Source organism: Diceros bicornis, chromosome 8, assembly GCF_020826845.1.
Source record: "Diceros bicornis minor isolate mBicDic1 chromosome 8, mDicBic1.mat.cur, whole genome shotgun sequence".
NCBI lineage: Eukaryota > Metazoa > Chordata > Mammalia > Perissodactyla > Rhinocerotidae > Diceros > Diceros bicornis.
Genome location: NC_080747.1, coordinates 35,028,720 through 35,044,114, shown reverse-complemented (window position 1 = coordinate 35,044,114; position 15,395 = coordinate 35,028,720). Strand labels below are relative to the sequence as shown.

Sequence of the window (15,395 nt, the reverse complement as noted above, 5' to 3'; positions counted from 1 at the left end):
CTTCCTCAGGCTATAAGGGTCCATTGTACATAGGAATTGCTCAGTCAATTCTTTTTTATTTAGTAAAACATTTATCAGGTTAAGGTTGCCATTTTGGGAGAGAAGAAGGACAAAGCATTACAGAGGAATCCCCTGCCATCATCACCCCAACCCAAAGTAGTGGAACCACAGTGAGATCAGATGCCTAAAATTTAAATCTGGTCAGGCCTTAGAACCAGGTAAAGGAATATTTTAGAGTTTCTCTCCTGTCTTCTGAGAACAGGATTCAATCATGTCTACCTTTTCACTGTACTATTTGACAGCACTAAGTTGTCCTATATAAATGTTTAGAAAATGGATGAGAGAGTGCAAGAATGAATAACTTTAGTTTAAAATGTATTTTCTTCATAATAGATGTTGGCTTTTTAGTTGGCTGTACCCTCACACCGTCAGTGCTTAACATCTTTGCTCTTAAAAGATAGACATGAAGTAATGTTGCTGTCATTAGTGTCAAAATGTTTAAATGAAAAGGGCTAAATTATGTGTTTATTTCTTACAGCCAACTGCACCTATAATATGTGAATTTCTTACAATGATGGCAGTTTGTCACACAGCAGTACCAGAGCGAGAAGGCGATAAGATTATTTATCAAGCATCATCTCCAGGTACAAATGGAGCAGTTGTGATGTATTTTTTTGGTAGAAAATTGTTCTGAAATTTGAGACTGTCTAGGAAATCTATTTAATTTGAAAAAGTAAAATTACCAAGTTATGTTTTTTAGATAAAAAATTTAATTTCCTAATTAGAAAAAATGACTTTCAGCGTTAAATGTATATGTTAAAATACATAACTTGATATATGTAATTTTTGGTATGTGACATAAATTACATGGAAATTTGAATAACAAAATTCACACAAGTAAAAAGTACTTTTTTATATGCACATAGTAAGTTTTCCCTTCTTTATAAATAACTAAGAATAAACTATTAGTCATAAACTGTTTTTGCACATAAGCAGACAGGAAAAGGAAGATCCGTTTGCCTAAAGAGCATCCATTTTAGAACACCAATTTTGCTTTCCTCTTTTGGAAAATGATAATTAAGAAGCTTGTTATGTATTTATTTGGATGAGGAAAGTTTACACATTTGAAGGGATTCCATAAAGTATGTATTAGCACAGTTATCAATATTTAATACTTAGGCTTAATTTTAGACCTATTTTCAATGTAAAATTGGGTAAATAGTCAATTTGATGATTGTAAGATTTTTAGGAAAGAAGAAACACACTTTGGAGAAATTTGTTGTGTTTTAAACTGTATTCTAAACAGCACCTGTTGACCTTATAGAATTTACCAAATTCCTAAAAGCATAAGAAATGTTATAACTCATATTGTTAGGATAGAAACTATGTGCATGTTTTCTTATCTCACACCCTACCTACCTTTAGCAAAAAGAAAGTTTGAGATAACATAGCGATGAAAGTAAATAATACATAATAAAATAAAGCATCAATTCATTTTTATCCATTTAAATTGAATCCTCAATTAGCAGTATTAGTTTTTCTACATTCAACCTTTTAGGAGGAAAAGCATAAAATGTAAGAAGGCAATTTTGTGTCATTCATTTTGAGAAAGTTTTCTAGAGACTACGCTGGAACAAGGGGTGCATTTAAATTTTCCTTCTTAGGTTTGTATGACTAACAGTGAGACTTAATCTTCAGAAATAGAACTCTGAAGTCTATATGTGTCTCAGATCCTTAAGATTATTCTACTCATTCCTTTGGCATTGTCATATAATTTAAAAAGAAATGGATTTCAATAACAAGGGCCAGATTAAAAAGAATTTTAATTCTTTTAAAATTAAACAAAATTATATTACAGTAATGTATTTCTCTTGTATTTGAGATAATTTTTTTCACCATGTATTTGCTTTCACCTATTTTCCCAAAACAGATGAGGGAGCACTGGTCAGAGCAGCCAAGCAACTGAATTTTGTTTTCACTGGAAGAACACCTGACTCAGTGATTATAGATTCAGTAAGTTATTTATTTTTAAGTCTCTTTTTTATCAAAGTAATACATATGCATAGCTTCAAAACTAAAATAATACTAAAAGGCTCATAATAAAATAGAGAATCCATATTCCAGTACCCCTCTCCAGAAGCAACCACTTTCAGTTCTTGTAGCTGTTGCCTCAGGCATTTATACATCTCATATTTTCTAAAAATATGTGATTAATGATATATGTTTGGATTCTTCAATTTTAGACATATCTACTGACTTTCTAATCTATTATGGTAGTTGAGGATTTGTCTCTCTTGACACACCATCCCTTCCCAATATTCTATAATTATGTACAGTGTTTGGTTAAACAAGTATTCAGACCCAGTTTTTAAAATGGGCAAAAGACTTGAGCAAACATTTCACAAAAGAAGATATATGAATGGCCAATGAGCACGTGAAGAAACATCATTAGTCATCAAGGAAATGCAAATTAAAATCACAAGGAGATGCTACATACCCACCAAAAAGGCTAAAGTGGAAAACATTGCCAGCACCAAATGTTAATGAGAATGTAAGGCAAGTGGAGCACCCGTATATTCCTGGCGGATGTGTAAAATGGTACAATCCCTTTGGAAAACTTTGTCGAGTTTTCTAATACAGGTAAACAAGCAACTGACCCAGCAATTATACTTGTAGCTCCCCAGGGGAAATGAAAGCTTATGTCCACAAAAAGATGTCTAATGGAATGTTCATAGTAGCCAAAAACTGGAAACAAACCAAATGTCCATTAATAGGAGAAGGGATAAACAAATTGTGATATGCTCATACAATGGAATAGCTAAACAATAATAAGGAATTACTGATTCAGCAACAGCATGGATAAATCACAAAAATATTATGTTGAGCCAAAAAAGCCAGACACAAAGGAGTGCACACTCTTTAATTTCGTTTATATGCAGCTCAAGATCAGACAAAAGTGATTTGTGCTGATAGAGTTCAGAACAGTGGTTGCCTTGGGGTCAGGAAGGAGATTGATTGGAAAATGGCACAAAGGAATTTATGGGAATATTCTATGTCTAGATTGGGGTGGTGATTACACCAAGTATACCTTGGCCAAACTATACAATTTTCATTGAACTATACATTTAAGGTCTAGGTACTTTATTGTATATAAATTGTATCTCATTAAAAAATCATTATTTAGTGTTTATATTATTACGCCTGTACCAGTATTCATAGCTGAACATTGTTGTATTCGGTAACTATTTTCTTTTTTTAATTTATGGTTCTTGATATAAAATTATTTCCTAGAAATAATTTTTTCCTTTATTTCCTAAAGATAAATCCCTTATCTTTTTTCAATTGCTTAATTTTCTTTCTACCTATTGCTAATTGTTCCTATACCCTCTTAGTACACTTGTATCGTACAATCACACCAGATAATCTGTCAATTGGCAGTTCTTTCCTTGAGACATCCTTCTTGCAGTCCTCCATTCTTCTTGGTCTGGGCGAGTTTTGTTCTAAGGCCTGCTTCTATAGCACTTAGAATTCCTTTAAATTTTCCCCTGTTTTAAACTGTTGCTTATATCTTAACTCTTCTTTCTTAGTGAACTCCCTTGTTTTGATGGAACACATTTTCTATCAGTTTCATCAGGTTAAAAAGCTGTGACAGAGGCAGAGGCCCTCAATAAACCCAGCTCCTCACTCCCGGGGCGCTAGGATGCACTGTTGACAGTTCACAGTCTCATTCACAGTTGTCATCCCGGAATTGCTTTACCGTCTTCCTGGGGACTTTCTTTACCTCTATCCTGTGTTAGGTCTTTTATTTCCTAAATCCCATGTCTGTCTTGTTCTTGGTTTACTCTTGTTTTTGTGGAACACGTTCTTAGTGGCTTCTTGAGAAAAGATGCATGGGAAGTTATTTATTTATTTTTTAGTGTTTTGAAGTCTAAACTTCTTTTATCCTACTATTACACATAACTGATAGTCGGGCTGAATGTAGAATTCCAGGGTGGAAGTCATTTTCCTTAAGAATTTGGATTGCTCCACTATCTTCTGGCTTCTAATACACCTAATGGAGAAGTTAAAAGCCATTGTGATTCCACATCTTTTGTGACTCGCCCTCTACACCCTCTCTCTGGAAGGTTGTAGGAGCTTCTTTCTCCCAAGAGTTCTGATATTTCATGACAGTGTGCCTTAGTGGGAATATTTTAACCCATTTTACTGAGCACTGGGTGGACCCTTTTCCATGTGGAATTTGATATCCTTCAATTCTGGAAAATTTTCTGGAATGATTCCATTTTTCTTCCTTCTTTTTGCTCTGCTCTCTCTTTTCAGAATTCTTGGACTAATCTTTTAACTTGTCTCTCCTGCTTTTCATGTCCTTGCCTTTTTTGTTCCTTTTTGAAAGTTTTCCTCAGCTTTATCTTCTTAGCCTTCTGTTGATTTTTTTTTCATTTTTACTATCATGTTTTTGCTTTCCAGAAGCTTTTTTTTGTTCCTTCAATATTTCTTTTTTAATAGTATCCTGTTCTTGTTTCATGAATGTCATACTTATGTTACTTCTCTGAGAGAAATGATAGTTTTTTGAAGTTTTCATTGAAAAAAAAATTTACAAGATTTTAACAGTTTAGTTAAGCTATCGTTTTTACTAGAATATAAAATAGTCTTAAACTATCACTGCAATTGCTTTTTGCAGTGATTATTGTTTTAGGAAAAACATACTTGACCAAGAATTAAACATCAACTTTCAAATGTTCTTTTCCAAAGTTTCTCATTTTCCACTTAGGAGAAAAGAACAGCACTTAATTACTGCATCCCTTGCAGGTGAGATGTATACTAGATTATACCAGGTCTTTGACAAGAAGTGCAATATCCAAAATAATAAGCCCAGTCTCCTCCTACACCACCAAAGAGCAGCACACAGTGTAAATATTCATCACAAAAACCTGAGAACTATTACAAGCAATCTTATTGTTTCAAACATTTTGTTCATGGATCCCATTAAAAAGCATATACTGGCTAACACAGCAGTATTTCAAAAAGTGCAAAACGTTTTGTGCCATGAGGAAGCCACAGTAATCTAGTTCCAATGATAGAACAGAAAATACCCCATGTGAAGCATATGACAAACTGCTTCAATCTGGTGTTGAAACTGAGAGAAGAGGCATCCAGGACCTGCCCACCTGCCCCTCTTGCCCATCAGGAAACCGAACCTGAAACTCCATGGGCCAACGTGGTTTTGTTTTTGAATTCTCTTTCCTCCAAATTGCTTTTACCTGTTTGTTTTGGGTATCTGTGTTCCGTGTTAGTGGCTGTCCTTAGATGTCTGTCAGTCTTTGGTATACTCCTGGTTAAGAGTGAGGGACCCGAAAGCTGGTGTGGCAGTTCTGAGCATAAGAGGGTATTTGTCAACGCTGAACTTCCCTGTAGGGTAGTCTGGTGGGATTAGTTTGGGAAGGGGAGGGGTCTGTACATTTAGGGCTTCTCTTGGGCTTGTTGGATTCCCCAGAGAGTAACCTTCCAATTTCTGCCAACAAAGGTCTGGCTGCCAGAATGTAGGAAGCTGAGTGGATTGGAATATTGGGACCAAGCATTTAGTATGAATATGATGCCAAGGCATATCTTCAACTATGCCAGTCAACTTCTAGATGAAAAATTCTCTATTTCCCCCTTTATAGAGCAAAACCTCTGCTCTTCCGCCAGTATGCAGGAAGGGCCAGTGCTGAGAGCTGCTTTTCAAGGAGATTTTACCCAGTCCTCCCCATTTTAGGGCTCTCCTTTACCTCACAATTCTATAGCTATCTGATATTTCACTTCCTTAAGCCTTTTAAGGATTATGTGGTACAAATTGGGTTGGTTCTCAGCTTTTCGCATGGCTACTGTAGCGTTTGACCTTGTATCTGCTAAGATACCACTCACTGATCTGTTTTCTAGCTTTCAAATTTTTGGTGCTATTATCGCTCTTATTTTCCTGCTATTGCGAGTTTCTTTCTTTCTTTTTAAGTGTTTACTGTATGTAGTTTTAGCAGGACTTTGGGAAGGATGGGAAGAAAATGTGTATGTTCAATCTTTCATCTTAACCTGAAAGTTAGTAAGTTCAATTAAAGATGATATATTTCAGAAAGAACAGTTTGTTTGTGTTGACATTTTTACGTTAAAACTTCATGATTAAGGTTTATTTCCAGGAGGCCAAAGATACTTTCAACTTTGGGTAATCATGTTTTCCTTTTCTTCATAGCTGGGGCAAGAAGAAAGGTATGAATTGCTCAATGTCCTGGAGTTCACCAGGTAAAACATCTGCTCTATGATTCGTATGTGTGAGATAAATTTCTATTTATTTTTATTTTTTCCCTTTTAAATAACTAGGAAGTATGCTTTATTTTTATTTAACTAAATTTATTTAAAGTGTTAAAATCTTCAGTACAGTTTTTAATTGTCATAGCTATTGATAAATCATAACTAGCTTTCTTCAGAGTGTTGCAAGGCATGACTCCTAGAGGCAGTGTAAAAATATTTGTGAATACCACTGTCTGCATCACAGCTATGGGGTGTAGGACCAGGAGTCTTGTGGCTAGTGATCTGAAAACATTGTCATCCTTAGAGGGACCAAGATTTATGTGGAGTTAGATGAATCAGAGTCAGAAACCCACCATTCTAATTGTGTGCTCATTGTATCTAATTGTCTTGGAGATTTTGGAAGCCATATCTATCTCCTTGTTACATACGAAACCAGTTACCATCTAGTAGGAAAGAACAGAAAGCAAAGAGATTATCCTACTTACTTTATTTCTTAAAGTCAAATAATAAAGGCCTTCTGTTATAATCAGTGATATCTCTATGAGTTTTTGCCTTTTTATTTCCCCTATGACTATGTAGTTTCCCAACTCACCTACATTCTTGGGACGGATAGGCCTTAGCTACAGACAGGAGGGTCTTTAAAGATTGCATCACCATTCACAGGACACTTAAAAATGTCTTCAAGGCCACAGCCAGGAAGTAACGCTGATGTTCAAGGAAATAAGTATCCATCTTTTTTCTTGAACTTTCTCCTGCATAAGGCAAGCCCGTATGTTGGCTAGAAAAGGCATTTCCTTTTCTGTGCCAGCTTTGGTGGCTGTCTTGGTTGAGAGTAACCACATGCCAGTGGTTAATATCAAAAGTAATGGAGTCTGTCAAATTTATTATTTAAACACTGTTTTCTTTACTTGTATGCACTGAAAGGCTCAAGGGAAAATGCATAAGAAGAAGTTAGTGGATTAACTGTAAGAGACTATTCCCAAAGTGTATCCTCCATCTTTTTTATCATGTCAAAGTGACTGTTATTCTGAAGCCTACTTGTATTATATCTATACTATATTATAAATAGTATATCAATTAGCATTTGGATATGTTTATTTATTAAAACACACTTAGAAGCACTATGCTCAGTGATAATGCCATGAAGAAAAATAAAGCGAGATTAGGACTTTAAGCTCTTTCAGAATGCTCTGATGTGGGTAGGCTTGAGGATGAAAGTGAGAAAAGTGAATATGGTGTTATTAAAGTAGTCTTTGTGAAAGACATAAGTGGTTTAGACTAGGATGATGGTAGTGAAAATAAAGTGAAGTTGATAGAATCCAGATACCTTTTGGAGGAATGTCAGGGGGACTTAGGGCTGGATTAGATGTAGAAGGAGGAAAGAGGAAGGGGTTAGAGTCCCTGCCATGAACAGCTGGGTGGATAGAGGTGCCGTTTACACAGATGGCAGATATAGGAATAGATGCAGAGAATGAGATGTTTTAATTATTCAGTTTTAGATGCCTGTGAGGTATTGTCTGGCCGCACACGCACTTGGGTGTGCCGTGCAGGATAGGTTGCAGAGAGACCAAAGAAAAGACCTGGAGATGGTGAACGAGGTATATAGGTTTATTGGGAGTTACTTAGAGGGAGGTCCAGTGGCGGCTGGCTGGACGGAAACGTGCAACCACGGGCAGGGAGGGGGCTACTTATGTAGGCAGGGGACACAAAGGCTATATTCTTGCCAAGGGGCTGTCCATGGGACGACCAGCGTTCCCAGGAACCATAGTTCACGTGGAGGGGCTCTGTGTGCCTTTAAGACGTGATGTTCTTTGAGTGAGGTGAGGTAAGATCTGGGCTGGTCAGCTCTGATTGTTACAAATCCCAGCAGTTGGGCGTCCTGCCCAGAAGGAAGCCAGAAGGACACATGGTTGCAATAGGCTTGTGGGCTCTTGCTGAGCAAACAAGGCCCAGGCCCTACAGGTATACAAATAAAGGTGTCAGAGATAGGCAGTTGGATATAAGGGCCTGGAACATAAAAGAGTAGCCTATGGCTGAAATGTAGATTTGGTAGTCATTGGCCTGTAAGTGGTATTTAAAGCCATGAAAATAAGTTGGATCTCCTGGAGATAAAATATAGAGTGCGGGAAACAAGAAAGGCTAAGAATTGAGCTATGAGTAAGTCCAACTAACAGTTGGTTTTCTAACCAACAGGGTTGGTTAGAAAAAGAGGAATCAGCAAAAGAGACTGCTTTGTGGTTAGAGAAGTAGAGGATAGAGAGAGAATAATAGCACAGAGCCAAGAGAAGAGGATGATTTCGAGGAGAGAGTCGTCATCTGTGTCGGAGGTGCTGCAAGGTTGGGTAGGAGGAGGATTGAAAAGTGTTGATTGGATTTAGCCATTCAGTGAAATGGTGAGGAGAGTAGCGAGATGGGAGTGACTGGGGGGTGAAGGGGAGGTAAGTAGAGATGGTGTGCACAGTGATTGTCTTGAGAAGGTGAGCTGTGAGGGGAAAGAGGAAGGGTTAAAAGGGGATGTGGCTCGATGGGAGGAAGGTTGTTTGGCATGAGTTTCATAGGAGAGAAATTAGAACATGTTTAAATACTGATAAGAAGGATCTATTCTAGAAACAGAAGATGCAGATTCAGGGGAGAGCAGCATGACTTTAGGAGTGAGGTGGCTAAGAAAGTGGGGACAAGTTTCGCAGCACGTGTGATAGGAAGGTCTCTGATAGAGATGTTTCCTGCATCGTATGAAGAAAGGAGACAGAGAGGATGGTGCATAGTGGATAAATGTGTAGGTTATGATGGGAGAAAGAATAGAGATGTCTTGCCTGAGGCTTCTGTCAAGGTGAATTGCAAAAATTCAAAGGGTCTGGAGTGACAGGGCACATTGGAGAATGGAGAAGGTGTTCATAGTCCTGCAGAGAGTGAGAGAGCAAGCTTGTTAGAAAAATGTAATGGGTTGCAGGGCAGTATGGAGCCCCCAGTTGACACTGGTGTAATGTATTTACTGATCTGTGTGGCTGGGTGACTTTTCTCCAGCAATGTCCACTTACTGCGATGTACCACAGAAAGGGCTCCCATTCACCCAGGATTTGGGAGTTTTGCCAGGAGAAGAGAAGAGCAAGGAAGGTAGTAAATTTGGGATCATGTCCTCAAAGCTGGATTAAGAGAGGCATGAGTCAATACAGATGTCATTACAAAGGGACGGGGGGCAATTAATGCATTCCTAAAGCACGGGATGAAGATCAGAGGTTCTAGTATGATGGGGATATTATACATGGAGAAAGAGAGGACTAAGAATTTCTAGATACCTCTGAAAGAAACTCCTGACTATATGCTATGATACCATATCTTACTGCTACCTTATACTGGACTCTTCTCAGTGTGTTAGCAGCCGAACATTGTAAGATAAAACAAATAGATACAGAGACTTGAGAAGTCCTTTTTTGCCCCTCCTTTCTGGAGAGAATGCTTATACACACTTGGTTCCGAATGCAGCCTGTGCTCTGCAGTGCTCTGCCAGCTGCTTCTGTTCAGTGTTACTGCCTGTCTCTTTGCTAACGTGTTCAAAGATGTATGTTTGACTAACAGTTTTTATTAAACTGTTTACATTGCCAACACAATGTTAAAATGTTTGTGCTCATTAGCTTAGCTTTGTAATATATATTAGGTTTTTTATGTGATGCCAGTGGTTTGCCAGTAATTATTGAAAAACAATAGTCGTGAATGCTTAAGTCAGTTTTAAAGTGCCAGTATTTGCTTTTATGTGTGATTAAGCATGCACTTAAAATTGATTATCATTTCTGTTTTTAATAAAAACTATGACATACAATTCATCTTAAAAGATACCAGTTTAAACATTTTTTAAATCTGAAAACATTGAACCTGAACTCTCCTCTACCCTGATGGTTACTAACTCCTGCAGGTTTCTAGGGAGCCATTTTGTAAATTATTCCTCTAGGGCAGCAGATGGTACCTTAGTGCCTTGAAAAACATGGTGTAACTTTCAAAGGTACCCAGCTGTACACCCAGGGGATGGTTTGTATATGTGGAAGGATAGGGTTCATAATTTGGTCAAATTTATTTTTTCACTATGAGTATTAAAATATGTGAGGCATGACAAACGTATATATGCATATTCTCAGTATGATGACACATTGTGGAAAATCTCTTTTCTTTCAGCGATAGAAAAAGAATGTCGGTGATTGTTCGCACTCCATCCGGGAAGTTACGACTTTACTGCAAAGGAGCTGTAAGTTTTTATTTTTGTCCTTTACGGTGTTGATTTATGAAGGTTTATAATGTATATGTTAAGCATTCTGCTATGGAAATGTAACACAGATGTTTAGCGCAAAGTTGCTGACATCCACTTTGGTTGGTGTTTTATAGTAATAGTGTTCAGCCTCTTCTGGTAAAATCTGGAGTTCCTTCTGGGAAATTTGGTGCTTTGAAAAGGTTTGATCTAGGTTATTTATATAATTTGACTTTTGATACATAATATTTGAGGTTTATATGATATAAATATGTTAGAAGACAATTAAATACAGAAAATATATTTAAATTGTATTAGAAATACAATTTAGTGATCCACAGCAGTTTGAATCTAATGTTTTAAAGACCATAGAAATGGAAAGAAAAAATTGGATCACAATTACTGCTATAATGTCTTCATGTGGTGATTACTATTTGTCTTGCATTGTTTTAATTATAAAAGAATTTCTAACTATTGCTTAGTTGTGGTATATTGACAGAAATAGTAATATATCATTCTGAGTTTTCCTAGTTAAAATATGTTTACACTCATGGAGAAATAAGAAATCTACTGAACAAGGCCTTTTTTTATTCTTAAAATTAGTATTCTCCTTCTGAATTATCCTTTCCAGGTACCTAGTCTACTTGGACTAGTCAGGTAACTTACCACGTAGAACTTTCCGATTTTAAATATAATCAACAACCTTGCTTTATCACGTGGAACTTGGAAACAGAACTTATTAAGAAGCCCAAGCTTACTACTTAATTGCTGCTGAGAATGTTTTTCAATTTCTTGGTTTTAAAGCATTAAAATGTAATTTTTGAATGCCTTAGTTTTAAAGCATTTTGATAGAATTATTTTGTGATGTCTCATGAGTTTAGTTTTGGAATTCATTTGGTTGTTGATTCAAACATCTAACTTTTATTCATTATGTGCATTTTATCTGCCAGACTTTGAATTGGATTTTGGAGAAAGGAAGATAAGACCCAAGACTTGTCAGGAGCTTAAGACTAGTCAGGGAAATATATATAAAAAGAAGATTAGATTACAATTTTAACATATATTGTAAAGATCTTCCACATCCCACAGATAACATTCAGTGATAGGGAATAAAGAGAGCCTTTAAGACCTCCCTCTTTAAATGGTTGATATGTGTCCAATTTACTTACACCCAACTCACATCCTTCCTTTCTTAGTTTTGAATAATCTTCTACCTAGAAACTTTGGGGAGTTAAACCATTGAATACAAAATAAAAACATTGGACTTCCTTTTGAATAATCACAGAGATGGTTTGCATATGTTAACTTATTGCATTGTTTCCCCCCACTCCCAAATTGGCTGTGAAATGTGGCTAAATACTAAAAAGGCATAAATATGTAAAACAGCAAGGTACATTTGAGAACTAATGTAGTTTGGCAGGGAATAGCAGACTGCAAGGCTGGAAAGGTGGGCATGAGTTAGGTCATGGGTTTTTTTCATGCTCAAGAACTTGTACTTTTTTTCTGGATCATTCTGATGCCGTTTAGAAAGATGATTTAAGGCAGAAAGGAGATGCATACAGAATTGCCAGTTGAGGTTATTGACTATAGTCCAGGTAAGAGTTGATAAGGATTGGAACCAAGACAATTGCAGAGAGAATTGAGAGGACAGAGATTTAGGCCTTAGTATTTGATTACATGTGGGTGATGAGGGAAAAGATATGATCAAGGATTATTATCAGATTTCTACTTGGCTGAGTAGACTAAGTGATACATTACCAAATAGAGGGTTGGGAGCTACATCTGGGCTCTAAGGCAGAGATACCTTGATTTCATGGAGGAAGAAATCTGGGGTGCTGATACAGATTTAGGAATTAACTCCTAACTAACTAAAAACAAAGGATTGATCAGATCTCATATGAAGGAAATCTTACATAAAAAGAGAGGGAGGCTAATGATGAAAATTAGAGGATCCAAGAAGGGAGATTGAAATTTGGAGAAGAGTCTGAGGAGTCTGTTGATTCCTTGGCAGAGTGAATAATCAACAGTGACAAGTGCAACAGAATACTTGAGTAGTAAAAGTCAGTTAAAAAGTCATCAGTAATACTTTTCAGTCAAGGCAGCCTAGTCTGTTCATACTTTGATGTCTCTCTTCTATTCTAAAATCATGGCAGTGATGGATATAGGATAAAGAGAAAACAGAAAGATAAAACCAGGCTCAAAAACAAGGTAAACATCTTTGAAAACCAAAATAGGAGTAGAAGATCAAAGTGGTACATTGTACTGAAGTCTCAGGCTGAGTGGGGTGGAAGTCCCAGGCCCTGGGTTTAGAATCAAGGAGCGGTGGCTGGAGTTTGGTTTCTGTGGGGCAAAGAGGGCAAATAGTGCTTTCTGTAACATGCAGGTGGGAGCCAGCCTCCCCTCTTTGAAGCCTAAGACAGTGGTGAGCTTCCTATCATGAGAAGATGCTAAGGAAAGCTCATGCCAGCCTCTGCTGGGAGTATAGAAAACCTCTAGATTCTGATGCATGCAAAGAGGAAGAGAGCAAGTGTAAAACTTAGAGACACATGAGGAAATCTCAAGCCGAAGAGAGAACAAGCACATAAACAGCTGGAGTATGAGTTCACTCCAGATGACATCATTTGTGTAGAACAGTCTGACAGAGGATGTTTAGTGTTCAACGTGATAAAGAAACCACAATTATTTTTTATCACAAAGAAATTGGGGGAAGGAGGAGTATGGGGATATGGGTAAGATAGATTAGAAATCATAATTAAATTTAAGGAAAAACATCAGTAAATGGAATAAACTCTAGATTAGACAGAATTGAAGGGGTAGGGGTAGGGTTGGTGAATTGGAAGATAGTACTGAAGAGTTCTAAAATAAAGTACAGAGATGGTGACTGTGTGTGTATTTATGGATGACTTATTTTCTTGCTTTTTTCTAGATTTTCTGCGATGAGGTTGTCTTGCTTTGTTAATTTTTAAATGAAAAAAGGGAAAAAGTATACAATACACAATTTATGTCTGCAATAGTACCCAGTTTAGGAAAAGTTATATTTACAGAAGTAAAAATTTAATTTGTTTAAGAAAATAAAAATCCCATTCCAATACTTGTATACCAGAGGCGAAATTAAAAATTTGACTAATACACTTAATGCTTTAGGGACCTTAAAGTAACTGAAAATTTCAAGTTAAGGGCTCCCTAAATAAAATTTTGTGCCATATGCAAAAAAAGGCCACATCTGAAATTAGTTAATTTTAGCAGTTCACCGCCACGTCAGAGGCAAAGTACAGATAAATCGGAATGGCACACACAAACACAGAAAACGTTTGTCTGTGTTTCAATATAGATGTCGCTAACGTCTTTAGCAAACATTCCAGTTCACAGGGACCCACGCTTGACCTGGCAGGTCAGTCTCACCGTGTGGTTTACCCTGACAGCAAGATCAGATTCCTTGATGGTAGTTGGCTAATTCATAGCAAGGTTATCTAGATAACTTCAGTTAAATCGCAATGCTTAAAGAAGTAATTATGTAAGACCTCTTTTTTTCTACTTGCTACCTTCTTATTGTTGACTCTTGCATTTCGTGGTACAGTCTTTCTTTCTTTGGCAGTATTGTCTAATGTGGTCTTCCATACAAGTGAAATTTCAGAATGATTGAGGACTACCTTAAGTGTTTTATTCATTTAACACATTATTTTTTGAACAATGCCAGGTATAAGCCACTGTAGATGAGGACAGAGCAGCATTGGAACTTCAGTCTAAAAGATGAATAGGTAGGGCCAGCCCCAGTGGCCTAGTGGTTAAGTTTGGTGTGCTCCCCCTCAGCGGCCCAGGTTTGGTTCCTGGGCGCGGACCTACACCACTCGTCTGTCAGTGGCTGTGCTGTGGCAGTGGCTCACATACAAAAAGAGGAGGAAGATTGGCAGTGGATGTTAGCTCAGGGTGAGTCTTCCTCAGCAAAAAAAAAAAAGATGAATAGGTAAACAACTTTTTAAATGAAAATTCACCTAAGATGAATTATTCATCATGAAGCCCTAAGCTCTTTACATAAATAACTGTAATCTGACTGTGCCATGCCACTCCAGAGCAGTCCCTCACCAAGATTTTCCACTTTTACCTTGCCAAGGGTTAGGGCACCAGATAAGTAAGTCTAGTTAGGATTTTCTGTAAAAGTAGTCTCAGTAGGTTCCAAGTCTGATCCTAGGAGACACACAAGCTTTAGTTCCTATGAAGAAACCTTTTTTGGTTCCTAACAATGTACCAAATACTTGACGTAGCCCTCTGAATAAATGAGTGTTACTTTGGGTGAAAAGGTGTCTGTATGTATTTATTTTTCACATGTAAGCATGGCCAATTGTGATCATTTAAAAACATACTATACGGTGCATACAAAAGGCCACATTCTGTACCCTACTTTCCTCAATACTATAAAAAGGTAGAAAATTCTCCTATTCTGAGCATCAGTTTCTTTCAGTAGAATGCTTGGCTACGTTGCAGAATTTAATCTCTTTAGACTTATTACTTATCCCTTTTGTTCTCATGATTTTAATTTTTTAGAAGATTTTCTTAGTTTTAAAAAGGCCTATTTTAATTTCACTGAGAATTTCATTAGCCTCTGGAAAAAATAGAGTTCGTAAGTTATACCTTTCATTCTCAGAAAGGAGCCATGAGGGGAAATTATCATTTCCTTTTGCTTTGCCCCCCTTCCCGTTCCGCCACTGAAAAATGAAAAGAAATTCATAATTGGGGCCTGGAATATTCCATCTGTTCTGAGGTCACTAAGTTCTGTTTCTCTCAAGGGTTCTAAATCATACTCCATTAGTTTGCTTCCAAATCTCAGCCCTGAGACTAGAAACCCAAAATGGGTAATACCACTGAGAAAGTAATTGCAGGT

General features: G+C 37.0%; 1 protein-coding gene across 3 annotated transcripts in view; it reads left to right on the top strand.

Annotated features, from left to right (window-relative positions):
* ATP8A1 (ATPase phospholipid transporting 8A1) overlaps positions 1–15,395 on the top strand; it is a 218,155-nt gene that overhangs the window by 93,795 nt on the left and 108,965 nt on the right. For all 3 annotated transcript variants that reach the window (XM_058546980.1, XM_058546979.1, XM_058546981.1), the window contains 4 exons: positions 539–644; positions 1,931–2,013; positions 6,221–6,270; positions 10,447–10,516. In XM_058546980.1, the coding sequence (XP_058402963.1) occupies positions 539–644; positions 1,931–2,013; positions 6,221–6,270; positions 10,447–10,516 (309 nt within the window). The remainder of the gene's footprint in view (positions 1–538; positions 645–1,930; positions 2,014–6,220; positions 6,271–10,446; positions 10,517–15,395) is intronic.